Raw genomic sequence first — 20,517 nt, forward strand, 5'->3', positions numbered from 1 at the left:
GACCACGCCCACGCCCACCTGCTGACTGACCATTGACCGCATGCCTCTGCCTCCTTTTGCTCGCTGCGAATGCGAACATGCACATGGTGCCCGCCATAGCCCCCCTCGGGCTCTATCCGCTGCCTTGACCGGTGGTGCTTCTCACCACCCCTCCTTTCGCTCACCAGCGCCTTCACTCATTTCGCCCTACTGTGGTGTCGCGCGGCTGTGCTGTTCTCTTCTCTCAGGTCGCAAGGCTCCCTAGCCACAGTTCCAAGTTTTGGCGCTGCATGCACATGCCTCCGCCTCCTACTCACCCGGCCTGGCTTGATGACGAAGCCTGGAGCCATCAGGTGTAGGGGTGCAATGGACACAGCACCATGTGAGTCGCTTCCTATTGGCCCATGCCGATGGTAGCGTGTGAACCTCAGCGAACATGCGAGGATACACCTGTCAGCTCGTGGCCTGACATGTCGGCATGGCCCAGAACCCTACAATCCATGAACCATGCCCGCCAGACGCTGCCTGATGAAACAAAAAAACACTCAGTGATGCCCGAAGGCGGCCTCTTATTTCTTGTTTTGCGTGGCAACTCGTGGGGTCATCTCGTTGCTTCTTCGCCCAGGAACCAGTCGGTAGTCACGCCATCTTGGTTAGTGCCCACGCGTAGTAGCCGTTTAAGCCCTATCCACCACTCAGGAACAGACCCTTTGGGCTCCATGTAGCAAGAGCAGCCAGCCAGTCACCTTTGATCTGTCGGCCCAAGAGACAGCCTCACAATTGCAATCATTCTCTGTTCCGTTGCCGTGCACTCTATGACACCATAGCGCATAGACATTCCAGGTCTATTCCATGCTATCCGCTCGCTTCGCTAAACCGCACATCATTTCACCGTGATAGCTCCGTCTGCAACACACTCTTTACCTCTTACGCTTTCTGCTTCCATCATCTTTCCCGTCCTCGTCCTTGCCAGCACATAGTCTCTCATCCCCTAGACTAAGCATCGCCGTCATGTCTTCCATCTGCCACTCCAAGTCTTTTGAAAATTCTTGTAGTGCAGGAGTGATGCTAAAGTACAACTTGCTGCTCTCGGCCACCAACCTCCACTTCTCGTGTGTAGCTTCTGTGTAGACAATTGTTCGTGTCATAATGTACTCTTGCTGTGAGGAACGGTGACGCGGAGTTGACGCAACCACAGGGCCCTGGCTATCAGCTCTACGCCGACAAATGAGCAGCGCGAAGCCGTGATGGTCTGGATGTTTTGCATCGTACAAAATGCCAATGTATTCTATCTTTTGTCAGTTATTTTTGTTTGCAAGCTGAGATGGAGCTGAGCCCGGCTACTGAAGGCCATGTGCCGAGGATAATCTCCTTGAGTTCTCGCTGCACCTGCAACTCTTCCACTCGACTCATATATACTTCTTGTTGGTTCGCCATTAGTATGTCTTGTATGAGGTGGTGATGATGATGATGGCGGTGCAACAAATCCACAGCTTGGCAAGAGGTTTATGATGTGTGTGTGTGTGTGTGAGATCACTCAGTCACTTCTGAGGAAGGAGCAACTACGTTACCACCATGTCAACCGCTGCGCCCTGTGCTGAGGTACCATGTAGGTCTTTTCTCTTGGAAGACGTCCATCGCTGATTTGAGACTCATATAAGCCCAGTCAATCAGTGTGCTGTCGGATGCATGTCCTGGTCATTTGTCATTTGCGCAATACAGATTACGACACACAGCCCAGCAGTAATGGCCCGGTTTTGTATTCCAGCATTCATGATCCTCTGTTCCGGCCCGATGCATACAATACAATCATACATACATAGCGCTCAATCGACTTATGCCTTAATGGCGTAGTGCTTGCGGTTGTCGCTTTCCACCGCCTTGCCCGTCCTCTCCTTCTCCCACAGTTTTATTCTTGACATACGATTCAGCATCCTCTCTTCCCGCTCCCGCTCCACCTGAGCCTCTGAATCCTGTGCATCCACCTCCTCTGATAATTGTGATCTCTCCCCGTGACGACCCACATCCTTGTATAATAACTTCTTTGCCTGCTCCCGCAGTTTCCGGGCTGCTTCGCGCTTGTCATTGTTATCTATAGCCCCGTTTGTCCTTGATGCCTCTTCAACTTCATTCTGCTTCTCTCGTTGCCCCCATGGCTCCAGGTCGGGAATCTCGGGCCACACAAAAGGCTGCTCCATCTCCACAGTCATGTACTTTTGAGATTCTGGGCGGAACCAGTGCCGTGGCTGTTCGCGCGTGTCCCGTACGGGCATTTGCTTTACGTACGAGCGGATGTTGAAGCATCTGACGTTGTACGCATGGTAGAGGTAGTCGCGGAGATCGTATTTTGAAAAGTCGAGCGGGACAAGGAAGCGAGCGTGGTAGGGCGATAGCTTGGGTGTCCGTACAAGCGCAACTGTGAATTTGGGACTGAAGATCATTTAGTTCAATTGTCTCGTACGTATGCAATATTTGTGGCATACAGGTAGATCTTCTTGCTGCCAAAAGCTATCAGCTTCTTCGAGATGGGTACGGCGTCCATTGCGGCCGACTGCGACCAGACGTGTGGATTCTGGAGAGAATTTGCAAGATCTTAGATGTGAATATTGCGACTATTCAGCGGTGCATTGGCTTTGGCACAGTGCAATGCGCGTTGTGATGCCTCGCGTGGTTGCCCTACAGTGGGCTTTGCATGAGACTCAGAAATTGGATCGGAGGCTGACCACATACCTCCGCGTCCGTGCGCATGCACTCCGCCTCCAACCTCTACCGCTGTCACTCACCCACCCGTCTGTTGCATTGTGGCAAAGTCTTATTGACTTCATCCAGAATCATATGCATCCATAGATAGTCATGAGAAGCTGAACAAAGTCAGCACCTAGAATGAAATACGACGCTGCCTAGTGTTGCACAGGTCTTATATCTATGTACCGGTTGGATACGAGGCTTGGCAACATGCCAAGGTATTGGCAAAGGCAAAGAGCAATCAGACAGGCTGTTTCCTGAACATCATTGTAATAGAGGCTTACATATGGACATCATTGTAATAGAGGCTTATATATGGATATCATATTACTAATTCAAAAGCAAAAAACCTTGGTGCGAAAGAAAGGATTCAACTACAGGCCAACTCTACTAACACCTTTCCTAAGCGCAACGTCTATCAACGTCTCCTGCATTCCTCGGAGTAGGCTCTCAGCAATATCCTTATCCCAGTAACTTTGATTGTAGCATACACTGAGCACAAGTTGGCCTTGCCATATCCAGGTGTGCACCATCATTCGTAGGGTTAAAGTCTCGGCACCGAGCCAAAAGTCCTCTACCTGGACAAGGCCATCGCGAATGTTGTTAGATAGCTTGTCGTCAATGGATCCCAAGAAAGCAAACCTCGGCTGCAACTGCCCGTCCGTCTCTCCGTTGCTTCCGAGATTTGAATCGATCAACCTCTGCTCAAGAAGCTTGTGGAAGTAAGGGGATGAGCCCAAGTACGGTGCGTAGCCAGTGGCATAGACTGGTGCGAGTTGAGCGTAATACGAGTCGAAGTCGGTCCATGGTGATACAACCACCTCGGTTGTAAGCACGCTCGTATAGCTTGTTGGCGAGTTCTCTGGAGCCTCACCTTCGGGAATAAGGGCACGGAGATTGTAGTGAAATGAAGCCATGAAGCTCCGCGCTTCTTCAGCTGGTGCCAGTTTTACCACCGCGTTCACCAGAGCCGCATGCAGGGCTACATCCAAGGCGAGCGCTGCATTATCACAGCAATCCATGACAAGTTTTGTGTCGCTCTTGGAGAGCTTGATAAAGTGCCTTTGTGTGTATCCCGGCCTCTGAGCTTTGATCTTTGGCTTCAGCTCCAGGGCTGGCTTGTGTGGCTCAAGGGCAGCGAGCCGGCTCTCTGCCTGAGCTTCAATGGCGGGTGTTATCTCGTCATTGATGTGAAGAGCGTCCTCCATGCTGGGAGTCAAGTTCTTGGCACATCCGCCAAACACCAAGTCTGGATTCATGTTGGCGAGTGATTCAACAAGATGGTTGAGGCAGAAGATTGCTCCCCGGGCGTCGACACGGTAGTGTGGCGACCAGATCATGACTTCGGATGTATCGGGAAGGAAGTAGCACATCATCTGTTCGTTCCTTGGGATACGCCCCAACAGTTCATCCACTGTTTTACCCTCGGCAACGGAGAAAGTGGCCGACAACCACAAAGCGATGGACTCAGCGTCGCCGACACGGTAAACATAGTTGCCGTTGTATGGGAAAGCGGCAATCTCGGGATGGTTGTAGCGGACCTGTTTCCATGCGATTTGGAGATAGGCAGCGGGATCCTTGATATCGGGGTGGAATTTGAGTTTAGCAACAGCGTTTTTGGCCCAGTTATCGCGACCAATAGCATTAGGAACATTGCGGGTGAGTATGTTCATCTTCTCGAGGTAACTTTGGGGACGCTCCCAGCGCCCTGGGCGGGTCTCCTTCCATCCGCAGTCTGGCATGTTTACAGAGTAGTAGGGATGAGTAATGAATAATGAGAGAATGAATTTACAGGCGAAGGCTAACGGTCGAGGGAGGTAGAGGGTATGCGACCGAGTGTGGTTCAGTGCAGAGATATTGCCCAGACTAAATACTCTGGCCGTCAGTGAGCCTCGAGTTAGTGTGTCAAGGAGGCCGGGGAGAACGACCCCTAGCCTTTGAAAAAGGCATATTAAGCAATTGTTTGCTGCAGCCACCAATTACCCTCGCTCGAAACACAAACCGTTCGTGGAGGTGTCGCCCTAGGCCCCTGTTCCGCGGTGTGTACATGGACATGCGAGTTTGGCGTAACTTGAAAGGGTTCGGCGGTTCGGGCGGTGCGGCGCGTGCTGAGGTTAAGGGTCTACGCGGAAGTCGCCAGGGAACTAGAACCACCTGGACTGTGGCCCACCACCGTCATCGTCTCTCCCTCTTTCAGTCTTAGTGCCTAACGGGCGAGGTCGGGCAAAGTAACGCGCTGAGCACGACGCGCAATACGGTCCGTCTACAAAGAGAGGCTAATGCAAGCAGAAGTGAACATCGATCGGCGTTTGGAATGTATTCATACAAGCAAATCTTACATCTTATCCACAACCCGAGACTTTGAAACATTCACAACGTCTGGCTGACAGCTAGCGTCGTCAGCTTGTGTACTCGTACTCTCGTAAGCACAAATGAAGCATCATCAACCAATGCATTGCAAGTCAAGAAAAAGCATTTTGCAAAAGCACGTTGGGATTCTGCTGCACTGTGATAAGGGCTGGCCAGAACAGTCACCTTGCATGTGAAGCTGAGGACGACAACTACGCTAGATGAACATGCTTGTGTATATTACAGAGAACATGATTCATTAGCCTAGTCTTCATCCTTGCAGAATAAACCCCCGAGACCCCACCTTGACAGGACAAGAATGCAGAATTCCCTGAAAGCAATAACATTCAATATATAAAACGAATCGGGGGTTTTGTTCCAGGGTCTAACGGCGGAAGCGCTAACTCCCGCATCCGCCGATCGGGGCGATGGAGTATGCTCGAAGCCCATCACACAACGTGAATGGCCTGCAGTATGGCTATTCGAGAGTTTATTCTTTTTTGCGTTCCCTGAGTTGCTCTTGCGCAAGCCGCAGTTTGTCTAGACGCAGCCTTCGCGTGGGAGCGCCATAAAGGTCTCGTCTGTCGAGAATATTGCCTTTTCTCGGACATGAGCGACAACAGGGAATGCTTTTTTCCCCCAACGTCTTACATGATTTCCGTTTTGGGATGCCGGCGAATCAGCCCTCGTCCACCTCGCCTCGAGGGGCAAGCGTATAGTGGACGCGTGTAGGGATGCATGTTTGATCGTCTTGACACGACGCTGACTAATCGCACTAGTTCATTCAAGGTAAGTAATGTATGCATGCCATGGTTGATTTCTGGGAACCTCCACCGTCCTTCTTACATCTAAAACAAGCTACATCTTCTGACGGCAACAGCACCCGATGGACAGGCATGTCTAACGAGCTTCCAGCCTGTCAAAAATGCAAGCTGCGCAAGGTCAGGTGCGATCGACAAGCGCCAAAATGTACGAGTTGCACAAAGGGAAATGTGGCTTGCATCATCGTCGATCCGGCATCAGGTGAACAATACGCACGAGATTATATCAGACAACTGGAGGTTCAGGAGGCCGAGTTAAAGGCAAGATTAGACGAAAAAGCTGCTGGCAGGCCTGAAACGAGCCATAGCACTATTGAAGCACCTCAGGCGACGCCAGCCGGGCTTCCGACGGGAGGAAGCCATACGTCGCACGGCGGGTTTGTTGGCGATGGCAGCGGCCTCGGGTTCTTGCGTAGCATACTATCTGAAGCGAAATGGCAACGCCATCGAACGCACATACTCAACCAACTAGCCACACGTCCTGGGATCCAGCAACTGCATCTTTCGCCAAATCCACTACCGGCAGTGCAGGAAGCGGAGCAGCTTTTGGAAAACTACTTTACTCGCTTCCACATACACCACACATTCCTTTTGCGCCAAGAGGTTCTCAGCACTTTCAATCGCGTCTACAATGCATCAGCAACTTCTTTGGACCAAGACTACTTCAGATTGCTCATGGTGTTTGCTATCAGTGCCACTACACGGTATCGCGCAGGGATCACCAACGATCATCCGTATGGCTACTTTATGGCAGCCGAGGACTATCTCGGACGAATACCACTCATACGTGATATCGATGCAATTCAGAATCTTCTGCTGGTAGCTAGATTCGGGATGTATCACCACATCGGTGCTTCGCTGTGGGAGATATCCCAGTTGTGCATGAGGCAATGCATCGAGTGGAAGCTACATTTGAAGCCGGCACATCCCTTGGACCCTCTCGTGGAGCAGCATCGACGCCGCGTCTTTTGGGAGTGCTATGTGCTTGATAGATATAGCTCCGGAATCCTGGGACGACCATTTGCAATTGCAGAGTCGGATATCGAGGTAGAGCTTCCTTTCGATGCCGATGACGATTACCTGGTCAATTCAAGCATAACGAGCCTTGATCTGATGCCTAAGCGTGGTCCGGGGCCTTCCGAAGTATCCGTGTTCATCATTTGCATTCAGCTCAGGCGAATCAGCTCTCGGATACATTCGACATTCTACAGTAGTCGAAGCGCAGTGGCCTCAAGCGCTAACAGTTTTGGAAGATCAACTGAGTTCAAGTCCATCGGTCACGTCTACACAGCCTTTACACGGTTACGATCTGAACTGAACGAATGGCGGGCAACTGCACCAATCTTCCTCTACCCACGATCCCTGTATGAGCGACCTGAATGGCATGATTTTTTGCATGAGAAGGATATGCTGCTCCTGGCTCGGGGCGCGATGCACAATGTGCCGTCCAAGCCATATGCTGGTGCTGCTGTAAAGGAAATATTGACAGCTTGTTATGTTTCTGCTAGTAGAATTATTGAGTTGTATTCTACGTTGATGGAGAAACGCGCAATCACCTGGACACGCAGTTATTTCCAGGTGATCTTCACGGCTGGACTGACTGTCACGTTCTGTATCAGTCTCGAGCTACTGAAAAGTAGCATAGAAACAGACTTTGAGCAGCGCCATCCAGCCAGGACACTGGCTCTATGCAGTGCTATTCTGTCTTACTTCAAGGACAAAATGCCAGATGCAGCATCCGCTGCCGTGGTCTTCGATGTTCTGAAAGATGAATGTCTCAAAGACAATTTGTCTAGAGTGGAGACTTCTAATCCCAACCAGGATTCAATGCACGACTCTGGAGCGCACTCTGTCCAGAACAATTCTAGCGTCATGACCGGAGACCTTGAACAAACTTGTGGCACAATGGCTGGCGCCATGTCGCAGGACAACATCGACTTGGGTCCCAGCAATGGTCAGTTTGACCCGCACTATGGACTTGGTTCTCAACAGTTCGATTTCAGCCTGACCAATAGCCTCATGACACAACTGGAGGCTGGACTTGGAGAGTACGCATGGGGTTCACTACCACTAGACTGCAATTTTTGGGATCAAATGTCATTCAACTATTGACTCCTTATGTACTCGGCCAATCGATCAATCGCTGCCATAGCCGTCTCCATCTGCGTTTGAGCAGTAGCGGCGCCAATATGTGGTGTACTTACTACGCGACCGGTACCCCAAAGCCCGCCATATCGCTCCTGTGTGGGCGGCTCTTGCTCATGGCAATCAAGACCCGCGCCAAAGATGAGCTCCTCTTTCAGCGCTCGCTCTAAGTCGGCCTCATTAATGATGCCGCCACGTGCGGTATTGATGAGAATCGCGTTCCGCTTCATCCGGGAGATTTGTGTATAATCGATGAGATTTCGCGTCTGAGGGAGGAGAGGGATGTGAAGTGTAACGACATCAGAAATCTCCAGAACTTCCTCCAACGATTTAGCGCGTGTGTGAGGTATGTCGGCCCACGCGTCTTCCGGCAGCAGTGGGTCATATGCGATAATGCTGCAGCCCAAGCCTCCCTGGAATATCTTGGCCACCTTCTGGCCTATGTTTCCCATGCCGACTATTCCAATGGTCTTTTGGCTTACTATGAGACCAGAACACTTTTCCTTTGGAATGGTCTGTCCAGCGCTTTGCAGTGCGATAATGCGGCCTACTTGACGTGCCACAGACATGGTCAGAGTGAGTACTGTTTCGGCAACAGCCTGTGCATTGACGCCGGGAGTATTGAAGATTTTGATGTTGCGTTCGCGGCATGCTGCAGCATCGATCTTATCAATACCTATTTCTTAGTTAGAATCAACCCATCTTGGGAACGATAGAAGTTTCATACCAACACCTTGCTTGCCAAGCGCCTTGAGTCTAGGGGCCGACTTCACATCATCCGCTGTCAGGTACGAGCTGCGGATGAGCAGATACTCCGCCTTTTCACGCCACTCAGCATGTCGACTATCATCGGGAAGAATGGCGTCAAACAAGGATTGCGCATGTTTCACGGCTGTAGGATGGAAAGTATCAAGGAGGTACACAGTCGGCTTAATTCCTTTGCTAGCAGATGGAGACTCTGCAGGCGAGTCTATGCGACCTGGTGCCATTGTTTATTCGTGCAGGAAGTGTAAATGCTAGTGCAACTTGGCCGCAAAGATGTCAGCAACGAGGTTTGCGTCTCTTTACTCTTGTGGAAGACATGGCTTGATTTTATGTCAATGTTTGAGTCACATCTACATGGTGACTGGTCCAGCCGGTAAACAAGACATGTCCGACGTGTGGAGCACACAGTGGTAGCCGGTGCCACTGGTACAGTACGCTGAATGTTCAAGGCATTGGGGCATCACGGGGCCCCACAGTATCGCCCACTGCCGAAGAATACCCCTCGGTCGTGTCCGATGGCAACCTCTTCTTGCAGCCGGAGTTTTCGGAGGGTTCCAACGGCGCCGAAGGCCCACATACTTGGAAAACGCCATTGGTTAAGTGCGACGATAGTCTATCTGCGCTGTGCATGATCCGAATGCACCTTAAGCTATAAATCATTGGCCATAGTCGGATCGCATCGAATACCCCATGGGGTGCGGTCGTTTGATTGGTAGATGTACTCGAGGCTTTCTACTAGGCCAAGCCGAGGCGAGCCTCGGCCTCGGCTGCCAATTTTGACGTTCAAGCGTAGCGCATCCTTTGTATAAACACCAACACTGATGACATATTCCAAAACCATGGCACTGAGACGTGCACATGGCATGCATTATGATACATGCTTGCGAGAGGTGCTGGAGGAGAAAGCAGAAGGTTGCCTTGCCGTTCCCGTACAGACTTATCGCGCTCATGACTTCCTCTAGTGCTCGCGCGACTTTCCTTGCACGCAATGTCGTGAAGCCTCAACCACATGTGTGCAACGCGGACTCGGCTCTACAGCTGGAACACCTGGACTGAGCGGTTTGAGTTACATAGAGTCCTTGAAAATTAGGATTCAAACACTCGAAACACAACTCCGGGAAGAGCCGTTGCAAGATACCACACTATCGAGACGAGGATATGATTCACCTAGAGATCAAGATGACACTCAGCAACTCACTAACGTACCAGGGTCGTCCGAGGTCGTGGATAATCCAAACGGTGATCTACATGATACGATAGAGGAAGCATCATATCTGTCACTAGCTGCTATGGGCGCGCAGCGGGCGGATCGCCAACCCTTCCCAACCCAGGGCCTCTCTTTCCTGACTTTACTGTATGCTGCAATCGGCGTGTCAGGAGAAAACCCTTCAACGTCTCAGGATAACCATGCTGCCCATTCTGCCACTCTGGCTCATCTTCGCAACAACTTTGTTGTGGCACATTACGAGCAAAGTAGAACCGTAAACAGCGCCACACTCGACAAGTACATCGAGTTTGTGCAGCAGTTTTATCCATTCATAGCCAGTGGAGATCTGAAAGATGTGTTCAACATTGCTTTGCAAACTCAACAGTGCGATAGAGATGCTGCTACTGGTAAGTTTTTCAGAGACTGCATGTTGTTAGCGTGATTCAAATCATGATACGAAAGCGGCCTTGAACGGTTGATGCTATACAATCTTTTTTCGTGCTCTTCACGCTCATACCTAGACTAACCATACAATTAGGTAATACCGCAGTTGATGCAGAGCTACCCGAGACGACTGTTATGATGCTCTTCGGGCTCGCCACAGGTCTTCTTGTGTCGCCAAGCTATACGTACACTGAAGTCATCGCGACCAAGTATGCAGCGTGTGCAGTAGATCTACTACCTCGCGTATTCGACCGCGCGAGTGACTTATCAACCGTTCAGTGCTTAGTCGCATTGACAATCTACTCACTATACACAGCACTCGGGGGTTCAACTTGGCATTTGCTAGGCTTGGCAATGACGCGCTGTGTTGCGTCCGGTATGCACACAAGTAGGTTATCTGACTTGGGGTCAGACAACGAGAACAAACGAAACAGCTGCAGAGCCTTTTGGACGCTCTACACATTAGACACGTACATCAGCACTGCACTAGATCGACCATTTTGTCTCAGTGATAATGACGTACTGGTTTCGTCGCCGACTTCGACAGAAATTGGCAACGACGATGGGCGACTTCACTGTCTAGTCGAACATGCTCAATTGCTCCGGTCCAATCGTTCAGAGGCTATGACAGACCCTTGGGTTCACTATATCAACCTTCGCCACTGGTACGATATTATGGATACACCCGCAGCTCCGTCGCTCTCGCATCTCCAGATGCTAGTCCGTGGCCTTATCGAGATAGTCAAGCGAATATCATTCCAGAGCGACCAGAACTGGAATTTGATATTGTGTGGAGCCGAACCAGATATTGAGAACTACCTCAATCTCTTGGAAACCCAGCTTCTAGAACAGCGGTGTGCGCCCACAGCTTTTGACGCTTTCGATGTGTTCGCAGCTGGCGTCATGATCATGCAGTTACGCATGGCAAATGAGCCTAGTGTGAATCTGGTCGAGCAAACTGCGGCGCGCACAGCTGCACGGAAAAGCATCGTATCACAAGCTATCAATGTCCTGACGATGTTCTCAATGCGATATCCCCCCGTACGCAGCCTGAGAGATGTGCTCTCGGAGTATCGCGCTATCTCGATGGACAGCCGGCAACTTTCGTCTCCGTCACACCTTCGCGATCTTCTTGGTCGTTCAGAAATATGTATTTCGAAGCCCTTGCAAGATATGATTTTGAGGGGATTCACACCTTGAACCTGAGCTTTCTTTCGTCATTGCAAAGCTTGGCCGGACATAGTTTCATCATGTGGGGGATGCTGTGGCAAATAAACCTCCAGGCTATCTTTAACTAAGTGACCTTTTTTTAAAGAAAAAAACCCCCTTGTTTAGGGACGATATAGGCTACAGGACTACACGATACTCCAACATGCATCTTACGAGTATTAAGGCAAATACGAGTGGCACAATTCACGAAGGTTCAGCCATTGGAGACACTACGACTTGAATTTCTCTCGACATCTAATGGCCATCTACTGGAACCTCCGCTATCTGAATAGCATTGCTGTTCAGCTTCTCTGAAACACCGTTACTTACGCCATTACTCACACCATTGCTCTTGGTTGCCTTGACGTCTGCGGCCGAACTTGAAGTCTTGACCCTTTGGCTTAGTTGTGCCATCTCTCCTGCTCTCTTTGTAGCACCTCCAAGTAGCAGTGGGCCATCTGTGGCTGCCATGACCCACCTGGCTCCCATTGCGCAAAACTTCTCTACAAGATCCAGCCTTGAATGCAATCCTCCAATTCCGACATACTTTCCATGCTTCCTGCATGCATTGATTGTCTTCTCGTACACTTCAGTCAATCTTGGGTTATCATACTCGCCCGGAATGCCCATCTCAGCTGTCATGTCGTTGGTGCCGATAAGTAGTGAGTCAACGCCATCAAGAGCCGCAAGCTCTTCAACACACTCGACGGCCTCTAGGGTCTCCACCATGGGAATGACTAATGTGTTGGTGTTGACTACAGGATTTGTCTTCTTCGCCGCAATGTGACGATATTGGAAGTGGGGTAAGTTGTTGACAGAAGATCGGTGGCCTTGTGGCTGGAACTTGGCAGCGGCGACGACGTCTTTGGCATCCTGAACGGACCGTATGTGAGGTACAATGACACCAAGCGCGCCACCGTCGAGTACTCTCGCGATGAACCATGAATCTTTGGAGGGCACACGGACGATGGGTGCAATACCTGCATAGAGTGCAGCAATGCATATTTGGCCTGCATCTACTGTTAGCCTAACGACATAATGTTGAAGGCAAACGACTCACTTGTGGTGTCTAGGTCGAAAGATGAATGCTCCATATCAATCAAGATACCATCGAACCCAGCAGTCTTTGCCATCATTGGCAACTCGACGCTGCGTACAAGCTTGACTGAAAGTGTGTATGCCACCTCATCTCTGAGCATTTTCTCCCGAAGAGAGTTAGGGAGGGTGACTTCCGCCATGGTGTGTATAGTAGTCAAGCGATGATTTAGCCGGTTCAGGGAAGCTCAAAACAAGCTGGAAAGGTGGGACGACAAGACAATCTTGAAAATGTCGTTATAAGAAAATGACTATCATAACACGAGATTCAAGCCATCTTTTGTACACGTCTTGGTACACGCAATGACTGTTCAAGTCATAGGACACCCGCCTCGGAGCCTCGGACGCCTCGACACGAGTCGCGCACCATCCGTCTCGGTCATGTCCGAAAAGTTTCCCCGCATCGGCCGCAGCGCCGAGCACGCTTCCGACATCCCATAAGTACTAAGGCAAAAGTCCAAGCCAGAATACTGGGTCGCGGGGAGAACATCTGGGGTCCGGAGATGAAGTTGCCCAGGAACTGCCAAGCATGGGGACGACTATTCGACAGATAGCACAAGCGCTAATGTGAGCGACAACAAGTATAAAGACGATCAGCAGGTCGTGGATCTCAGTGTTCAACCCACAGAGTCTCGATTGCATTTCGAGCTCGACAATACACATCTTTACCCTTTCAAGTCTCTTTCAGCACAATGGCGATCGACTCTGATTCAAAACTGAGCGTCGAGATCATCAAGGTCGAAGATGCCAACGTCAACGCCGAAGCGGGCTACCTGCAGCGATATCCACTCCTGGCGAACAAAACCGAAGATGAGCTCAAGGCGTTGAACAAAGCTGTTCTAAAGAAACTGGACTGGAAGTTCCTGCCATGTATTACTATAATGCTGCTTATGAAGTACGTTTCACTTCTCTTGGTACATTGTAATCGCGATTGTGGCACTGATGTACCATTTCTTCAGCTACCTCGATCGAATCAATGTCTCCAACGCACGACTTGCTGGCATGCAAGAAGACCTGGGCATGACAGATGTGGAATGGAGTGCGGGAATCTCACTCTTCTATGTTGGCTACATAATTTCCCAGATCCCGGGTAACGTGATCATCGCCAAGTCTTCGCCGCGGGTCATTATGCCTTGCATCATGCTTGCCTGGTCTTTCGTCACTATAGCTATGCCGGCAGCGAAATCACCTTGGGTTTTTATGCTGTGTCGTTTTCTCGTCGGATTCACTGAAGGCCCATTTCTGCCGGTGGTTGCGCTGATGACTTCGTCGTGGTATACCAAAGAAGAATCGCCTCTTCGCATGGGTATCTGGCACGCTGGTAACATCATCAGTAATGTGTTTTCCGGTCTCCTTTCTGCTGCTATCCTTACCAACATGGATAATATCGCCGGTATGCATGCGTGGCAATGGTTCCTCTTGCTAGAGGGAATCGTTTCTATCGTGGTTGCGCTCACTGGATTTTGGCTGTAAGACACTGTTTTATTTCTTCTCTGTTAAACATCATTAACACTCCGTAGTCTACCAAACTTCCCTGACAACACCGGCACATACTTCTTCACAGAAGAAGAACAACAAATGTCACAATACCGCGCTCTCGTCTCCGCTGGTGGCAAGAGCGAAGACGACGAAGGCGACATGTGGGGAGGCGTATGGCTAGCCGTCAGAGATCCCTTCACCTGGTTCTTCGCAGGCATGCACTTTGCCCTCATCATCGCACAAAGCTTCAAAGACTTTTTCCCTTCCATCGTCGGTACACTTGGTTTCGGAAAAGTCGAAACATATCTGGTGCAGGCACCGCCATACGTCATCGCGTACTTTGTCACGCTTCTTGTGTCGTGGAGCTCGGGTAGGAGACTCGAGCACTGCTGGCATATCATCGGTTCAATCTCCATGACACTAATCGGCGCCATCATCATGATATCTACTCTCAATGTCGGAGCACGATACTTCTCCCTCATACTACTCTGCTCGGGCCCCTTCGTCGGTCTCAACATTCAGCTCTCGTGGGAAACAACCGTTGTCCCACGTCCTCGCACCAAGCGCGCGGCGCTCATTGCCATCGCCAACTGCGTGTCGTCTGTGTCGCACTGGTTCAGCCCGTATTTCTTTTTGCGCAGCCAGGAGCCGAGGTACCAGATGGGCGGTGGCATTATCATTGCTGGGTGTGGACTTACGATCATTTTCTCGTTGCTCGCGAAGCTCTGGGCTGAGAGGAAAAACAAGGCGATTGAGCGGGAGGAGGATAGGACGGGCGAGGTTACGACTTGGCGGTTTGCGACGTAATTGGGAATAGCAATGGTATGAGAGTCTGGCTTATTAATTGTAATGTAATGATATTATGTTTATATGAAGACATGCATGATTCTGGCGATGATATACCTGCATGCCCTTTCAATAGTGACTATTCTCTGTGCCGTTCGATTCTTCGAGAACCCTGACTGAGCACTGTAGTGCATTTTAAAGTCGCCGTGGATGCTCTGTGAGTAAACTTCTATTTATTGCTTGTTAAAATCAAGTATCTGTTACGTAGTCAGTACTCAATGTTTACTTGACATCTTTTCGCACGTGATAAGAGGGTAAACATTTTACTATCTTCTGCGCTTGCTATCAAAGATTGCCTATCCATCGGTTCGTAACAGTGAATTTATAACGCTTTGCTGTATTCATGTACGACTATCTCGTCTAGGTGAGAGGCAGCTTGCCTCTCAGTGTAGATGTTTGGATCACTTCCGTGTATCACATGAATCATCCTCTCGCACTTTCCACGTTTCATGCTTTCCCTGTATACTCATTGATCGCAAGTCATTCGGTATAGGGAGTAACGAGCCCATGATACTTGCTATATGGACACATCCCAATTAGTTTCCCTTATTAACGCTACAAGGTTTTCTACATGTCATTGCGTCTCCTGTGCTGTCTGGTGAGGGTGAAGCTTGTTAGCACACAGCACACGTGCGCTTGCAGTTTCTGGGCGCGATTGCCTGTTTGCTCTCACCCTCTCACATTATATCGCCTCACCTCTGCCACTTCCCAAGAGCCGCACGCCACCACTAGAACTCTACTGTGTCCCATTGCGACGCCTCTTTGGCATAACAAACAAGCGACAACCATGGACCCACGAAAAGCTAGACCACCAAACCCAACAATCGATCAGAACGCTTTCAAAGGAAAGAAGCCGAACAAAGTCATCTCTGTCCCTGTCGGGTTCCGCCGTCCCACTTATGCCAGAGAACGTGAGCAGATCGTTAGCGATGTCAAAGCCAGTACGGGATGCGCCGTAATTCCACATTGGAATTACAAACGGGATCAAGACCAAAGCATTATCTATCAATTTGATATCTTCGGGACCGGCACAGCCCTGGAGAAAGCTGTTCGTCACATCAACCAGTGGATATCAAAAGCGCAGACCAAGACAAAAGACTCGTCGGCATGGGCAAAGACACCGGCGTTCGACTCGAACAAGTGGTATTACGAGCAAGTTGATGATATGAAGCAGAGACACAAACAAAGCTTCAAGGAAGCACCATCTGAAGATAGTAGTCTGGAAATGGTAGGTATTTCAGGATCACCTAAAAATTCCTGACTGACAAATGCAGATGATAGTACGCTGGCCTGCCGAACTCGACGACCGTAATATCGCGCCTCGAGATGCCTTTGGCAACAAGTTAGAGTTCTTGGATGCCCTCAGAACGCGCAACGAAGTATTTATTACTCTTTTGGGGAACAGGAGCAGCGACTGGCAAATGAAAATCCAGTCTCATGATGCTGCAAACCTTGAAGTGGCTGTAGAGGAGGTGAAGAACATGATTGAAAAAATCAAGACTGAGGAAATGGGACTCTGCTCAACCAACATGATTCTGGATGATCAAGAAGGCATGGAAGTCGTTTTCAGACAAGCTGATACATGGTGGCCGCAAATCGAGAACCGGACTTCACCCCGCTTTCTTTCAAGTGACATGATGGAGCCTCCTGGCAGTTTTCGCGGACAGACACTACATTTATTGGAACTGTCAACAATTCAGCGTTCTTTCCAATTGGCTCTCGAAGCTGTGAGGCATAGAAAAGGCGCATACGACTTAGTCATCCGCTTGGGCTGTCTATCAGTTCGCTCAGACGATATCAAGAATGAGAAAGTTGAGGTCAAATACAGTAAGGGGACATTTTTGAGATCAATCAACGGTCATCTTGCACTGGGTGTTGAGAGATGGTAAGTGGATATCCTATTAAACTGTGTCGAGACGGTGGCACTAACTGAATAGGCTGGCTGACGATACATCCGGTCAACAGATGCTGACATCCCTCTGCTCATCTGACAAACTCCTCGAACCCACCAAATCCTCTAGCTACTCTGGCTATAGACCTGACACGCTCGAGAAAACTAGACCAATGTTCAGAGGGATGTGGATATTCCGGGATCCAAACACGTCCTCCGTTGACCTGCCGCGTGAACGCATCCGCCACTCTGAGAGACCAGCGACTTCTGGCCAAACGCCTGTGACTGCGCCACCAAAGTATATCCTGGTCCAAGTTGACTGGACTGATGATAACGAAGGTTCGTATGAGAAGGACACGCCGCGATTCTATGAGCTGGAGACAGGCGCCGTAGGTCCCAAGCAGCACATGGATATCAAACTATTGGAACTAGGAGAGGGCCGTGGGTGGCACTTTGCACTGGAGTCCATAAAACCTGTGTCTGCAAAGAGCATGTCTCCCCTCCTTACCCGATTTATCGAGGGTTTGAGGATGAAACATGGTTACAATCCCCAGTCCGCTGACCTCTTTGCTGAATGGGAGAAATCACCGGCTGTCAAGAATTACCTAGTGACTGAACGTTTGATTGTCATCTACTCTTTCGGAATCAAGGAGACATCCTACAAGGTCGAGCTCGCACGCATCTGGCACACGGATCGGCAGCCAGTGTGGAGTCTTGCTGTTCGTCATGCCGAGTGGGCAAACCGTCTTTCAGAGCTGGAGCATCTCCCTACAGGTCGCAAGGCCAACTGGGGTAATACCATTACCAGTTTTCTACCAAATGACGGACAGTCTTCGTACAACACTGGCGACGAAGACGAGGACTTGGGCTTGAGTAACCTCGATCTTGGTTCTGGCGTTGAAGCGCCTGCTCAGGATGGTATCCGCATTCTGATAGACAAGCTGCTTCAGATCTCGGCCGTTGTCAGCTCGGTCAAGAAAGATGAGGGGGGTGTTGCTATATGAGGATAGGAACCGGCACTATGCGAACGTCGGAAACGGATGAGAAGGTGTGCATTGAGGGGTATGCATTCGGTTTCGAGATTTTGCAACCTGAAGTATAGAGTATACTTCATTTACACCATCCAACTTTAGTTTCATAGGCCATTTCCAGACCTCATTGTACACAGCTACAACTGTCTTTTCTCCAAGTATCCCATGTTTCCAATCAATGCCGTCAACCAAGTAAAGAGTCATACTCTCATTCCATGACTCTCTATTTTCAGCTCCCCTGCTCCTCCCCCTTACTCTCCTGAGCACTCATAACCTTCAACCGAATCACCTCCTCCACCATCCTCACATTCTGCGCCTTCCCCTGCACCACCTGCTCCAAATCCTTCAAACTCTCCCCCAGATCCTTAACTTTTCTCTCGTAAAAATCTTTCGCACCCGGAATATCTTTTTCCACAAAAAACCCCGTACCAACGTCTACAAGCACATGCTCATGGTCTGTCAGCTTGCCCGGCACGTACAGTGATGATGTGAGGGGCACGAGCAGCGGCTTGTTTGTTGTGCTGGCCGTGAGGCCCGTGGTTATGGAGGTGAGGCAGTCTTTGAATTTCGACTGCGCGGTGCGCAGGGATTGGAAGGAGTTGGAGAGGTGGGTGAGTTCGGCGTCGAGTTGGGTTTTTAGTTCTTGCAGGCGGGGGACGGGGAGGGAGGTTATTTCGACTGCGTGATTGGTGGTGTTAGCACTGTTGTCTCTCTTTTTGTTGTTTTTTTGTTATGTTTCGTGAGCTTTGGAGAATTGAGGAGTAGATAGGGGGAATTTACTTTGGCCGGGTTGGCCGCCTTGCTTTGAGGCCATGGTGTGCGGGTTAGTGGTGGTGGTTACGCGGAGCTTTGCTGGGCGCGGGTTTGTGAAGGTCGGCGGAAAGTTTACATGGGCAAGGTTTTGGCGGGGCGGGTTCGGTGTGGGGTAGCTTGGTAACGTGAGAGCGTGTTGAGCTCTTTCTCGTGCGCTTGAATAACCATTGTAGCGCTTTGAGGATTTACTGTTTGTATCGTGATTTCTTGCTGAAAAATAGCTGGATACTTTCTTGTCAGAGTTTGCAGAAATAATAGACGATTGTTGATTCAAAGTTTGCCTAGATTACGGAAAGTCGCACACGATGCCGCTCTCATGTTCTGGTAAACAACGCATCTGTTCTGCAACCAGAGCAGCTTGAAGGTGTTTTCTTTTAAAACAAATATCATGTGCAATTATAGTTTAGGGTTTAATTGCCCCCTTCACCACCTTTTCATACTCCTCCTCGTCCACTCCCTTAGCCAAAATCACAACACCTTTCCCCGCCGTCCACTCCGCATCCACCAACACCTGAGCCAACCTATGATCCCAAAACCCCGACTTACGATACTGACTCTGCTCCTTGGCCCATTTCCACAACAGATTGCAGCCTTCGGGAACAAGATTTCCATTTTCATCCCCAAAAATAAGGATGCTAAAAACACGAAGCTCGACTCCCTCGTTCACTTCATGGCATCGCAAGTTAGCGACGAGCTTTGAGACCATCTTTGCATCGTGTGAGGATGTCTGGAGATGCTCAAGCTTTTGGCGGAAGAAGCTTTCGAAGTCGGGTTCGCGGGCTGCAATGCGTACTATGCCGTGATCTTCATGGAATTGGACGAGTTGGATCTGAGCTGGATTCAGGGTTGTACGTAGTTGAAAGTGATATGGCTGAAATCCAGGCGGTGCCCAGTAGCTGATTGTACTTGCTGGACCGGTTTCTGTAGGAATGGTTACGAGGAGGGTATACGGGCGTGTCAGCCGTGCTAGATCTTGAGGTTGGCTTAGATCCTGGGAGATTTAGCATGAATCTTCATATATAGATTTGGGGTTTTACTAGGGATTGTAGTGTTTTCTGCATTGCTGCAGTTCTGACTGCAGCGTCATGTCATGGCAAGGAGTATTCAGATGCATGGATATGCTGGTGGCTAGAGATGCCAAGCGTGATGTAAGAAAGTACGTCAATTACATGTGAGTATCTGCGTCGTCATCGTACGCCAATATCGGTTCTTCCTGCGTACATATGTACAGCGATTAGAGTACAGCTGCATGATATCGTATTGGTTGCCATGTAAAACGTTTACGCGCGGTTGCACTATGGTTCTTCATTCATCCACAAGTTTCGCCTGGAGCCGAAGGATTTAATCAGGATGATAGTTGAAGTCTTTAGTACCATAGCCCTGGAAGATTAATAGTGCGATATTTACCTCCTTTGTAAAGATGTGATGTTCCTGAAAGATTTGCAGTGTCGTAAGCGGGGTACAGAAGATGCTCGGAAGTGACGGCATGTCCTGTAGCTTGATAGCTGAATCTATTAGATCACTGCTTTTAATTCTATAGCACTCTAAGCAGTAAACCCGTGTATCAATGACTTTTTTTTCTTGAATTCTTGCTTCTCAATCTCTTCTTTCAACCCCTGAATATTTTCTCTATCGATATCGCACATCTTTGGATCAACAAATGTACTCATAGAATCGATGAATAGAACTAAGCGCTGG

The 20,517-nt window shown here is 49.7% G+C and overlaps 11 protein-coding genes across 11 annotated transcripts; 4 read left to right on the forward strand and 7 right to left on the reverse strand.

The window, feature by feature from the left end:
- Positions 1–778: 778 nt before the first annotated feature.
- On the reverse strand, positions 779–1,298 carry COCSADRAFT_39438 (uncharacterized protein). Its single transcript, XM_007704457.1, has one exon. The coding sequence runs from the start codon at positions 1,125–1,127 to the stop codon at positions 900–902; it is 228 nt and encodes a 75-aa protein (XP_007702647.1). The 5' UTR covers positions 1,128–1,298; the 3' UTR covers positions 779–899.
- Positions 1,299–1,488: 190 nt separating this feature from the next.
- On the reverse strand, positions 1,489–2,661 carry COCSADRAFT_39439 (uncharacterized protein). Its single transcript, XM_007704458.1, has 2 exons — positions 2,463–2,661; positions 1,489–2,409 (listed from the first exon to the last, which is right to left on the reverse strand). The coding sequence occupies exons 1-2, from the start codon at positions 2,519–2,521 to the stop codon at positions 1,815–1,817; spliced, it is 654 nt and encodes a 217-aa protein (XP_007702648.1). The 5' UTR covers positions 2,522–2,661; the 3' UTR covers positions 1,489–1,814.
- A 327-nt stretch (positions 2,662–2,988) lies between these two features.
- On the reverse strand, positions 2,989–4,788 carry COCSADRAFT_39440 (uncharacterized protein). Its single transcript, XM_007704459.1, has one exon. The coding sequence runs from the start codon at positions 4,464–4,466 to the stop codon at positions 3,099–3,101; it is 1,368 nt and encodes a 455-aa protein (XP_007702649.1). The 5' UTR covers positions 4,467–4,788; the 3' UTR covers positions 2,989–3,098.
- A 1,988-nt stretch (positions 4,789–6,776) lies between these two features.
- COCSADRAFT_96077 (uncharacterized protein) lies at positions 6,777–8,006 on the forward strand (the record flags this gene model as incomplete). Its single annotated transcript, XM_007704816.1, has 2 exons — positions 6,777–7,045; positions 7,148–8,006. 2 exons carry the CDS (start codon positions 6,777–6,779, stop codon positions 8,004–8,006), a joined length of 1,128 nt encoding a protein of 375 aa, XP_007703006.1.
- Positions 8,007–8,010: 4 nt separating this feature from the next.
- On the reverse strand, positions 8,011–9,028 carry COCSADRAFT_344647 (uncharacterized protein; the record flags this gene model as incomplete). Its single annotated transcript, XM_007704817.1, has 3 exons — positions 8,011–8,037; positions 8,099–8,715; positions 8,767–9,028. 3 exons carry the CDS (start codon positions 9,026–9,028, stop codon positions 8,011–8,013), a joined length of 906 nt encoding a protein of 301 aa, XP_007703007.1.
- Positions 9,029–9,643: 615 nt separating this feature from the next.
- On the forward strand, positions 9,644–11,655 carry COCSADRAFT_174061 (uncharacterized protein; the record flags this gene model as incomplete). The annotated part of the gene is made up of 4 exons (XM_007704818.1): positions 9,644–9,716; positions 9,843–10,418; positions 10,562–11,379; positions 11,410–11,655. The coding sequence occupies 4 exons, from the start codon at positions 9,644–9,646 to the stop codon at positions 11,653–11,655; spliced, it is 1,713 nt and encodes a 570-aa protein (XP_007703008.1).
- Positions 11,634–12,902, reverse strand: COCSADRAFT_202115 (uncharacterized protein; the record flags this gene model as incomplete). The annotated part of the gene is made up of 2 exons (XM_007704819.1): positions 11,634–12,674; positions 12,725–12,902. 2 exons carry the CDS (start codon positions 12,900–12,902, stop codon positions 11,920–11,922), a joined length of 933 nt encoding a protein of 310 aa, XP_007703009.1. The 3' UTR covers positions 11,634–11,919.
- Positions 12,903–13,451: 549 nt separating this feature from the next.
- Positions 13,452–15,045, forward strand: COCSADRAFT_29053 (uncharacterized protein; the record flags this gene model as incomplete). The annotated part of the gene is made up of 3 exons (XM_007704358.1): positions 13,452–13,654; positions 13,719–14,228; positions 14,280–15,045. 3 exons carry the CDS (start codon positions 13,452–13,454, stop codon positions 15,043–15,045), a joined length of 1,479 nt encoding a protein of 492 aa, XP_007702548.1.
- An 826-nt stretch (positions 15,046–15,871) lies between these two features.
- Positions 15,872–17,979, forward strand: COCSADRAFT_96308 (uncharacterized protein; the record flags this gene model as incomplete). Its single annotated transcript, XM_007704820.1, has 4 exons — positions 15,872–16,298; positions 16,366–16,969; positions 17,022–17,186; positions 17,232–17,979. The coding sequence occupies 4 exons, from the start codon at positions 15,872–15,874 to the stop codon at positions 17,977–17,979; spliced, it is 1,944 nt and encodes a 647-aa protein (XP_007703010.1).
- Positions 17,968–18,905, reverse strand: COCSADRAFT_39444 (uncharacterized protein). Its single transcript, XM_007704460.1, has 2 exons — positions 18,787–18,905; positions 17,968–18,684 (listed from the first exon to the last, which is right to left on the reverse strand). The coding sequence occupies exons 1-2, from the start codon at positions 18,818–18,820 to the stop codon at positions 18,236–18,238; spliced, it is 483 nt and encodes a 160-aa protein (XP_007702650.1). The 5' UTR covers positions 18,821–18,905; the 3' UTR covers positions 17,968–18,235.
- A 173-nt stretch (positions 18,906–19,078) lies between these two features.
- COCSADRAFT_202118 (uncharacterized protein) lies at positions 19,079–20,070 on the reverse strand (the record flags this gene model as incomplete). The annotated part of the gene is made up of 2 exons (XM_007704821.1): positions 19,079–19,810; positions 20,041–20,070. The coding sequence occupies 2 exons, from the start codon at positions 20,068–20,070 to the stop codon at positions 19,223–19,225; spliced, it is 618 nt and encodes a 205-aa protein (XP_007703011.1). The 3' UTR covers positions 19,079–19,222.
- Between the last annotated feature and the right edge of the window lie 447 nt (positions 20,071–20,517).

This window comes from Bipolaris sorokiniana (genome assembly GCF_000338995.1).
Source record: "Bipolaris sorokiniana ND90Pr unplaced genomic scaffold COCSAscaffold_12, whole genome shotgun sequence".
Classification (NCBI taxonomy): Eukaryota; Fungi; Ascomycota; class Dothideomycetes; order Pleosporales; family Pleosporaceae; genus Bipolaris; species Bipolaris sorokiniana.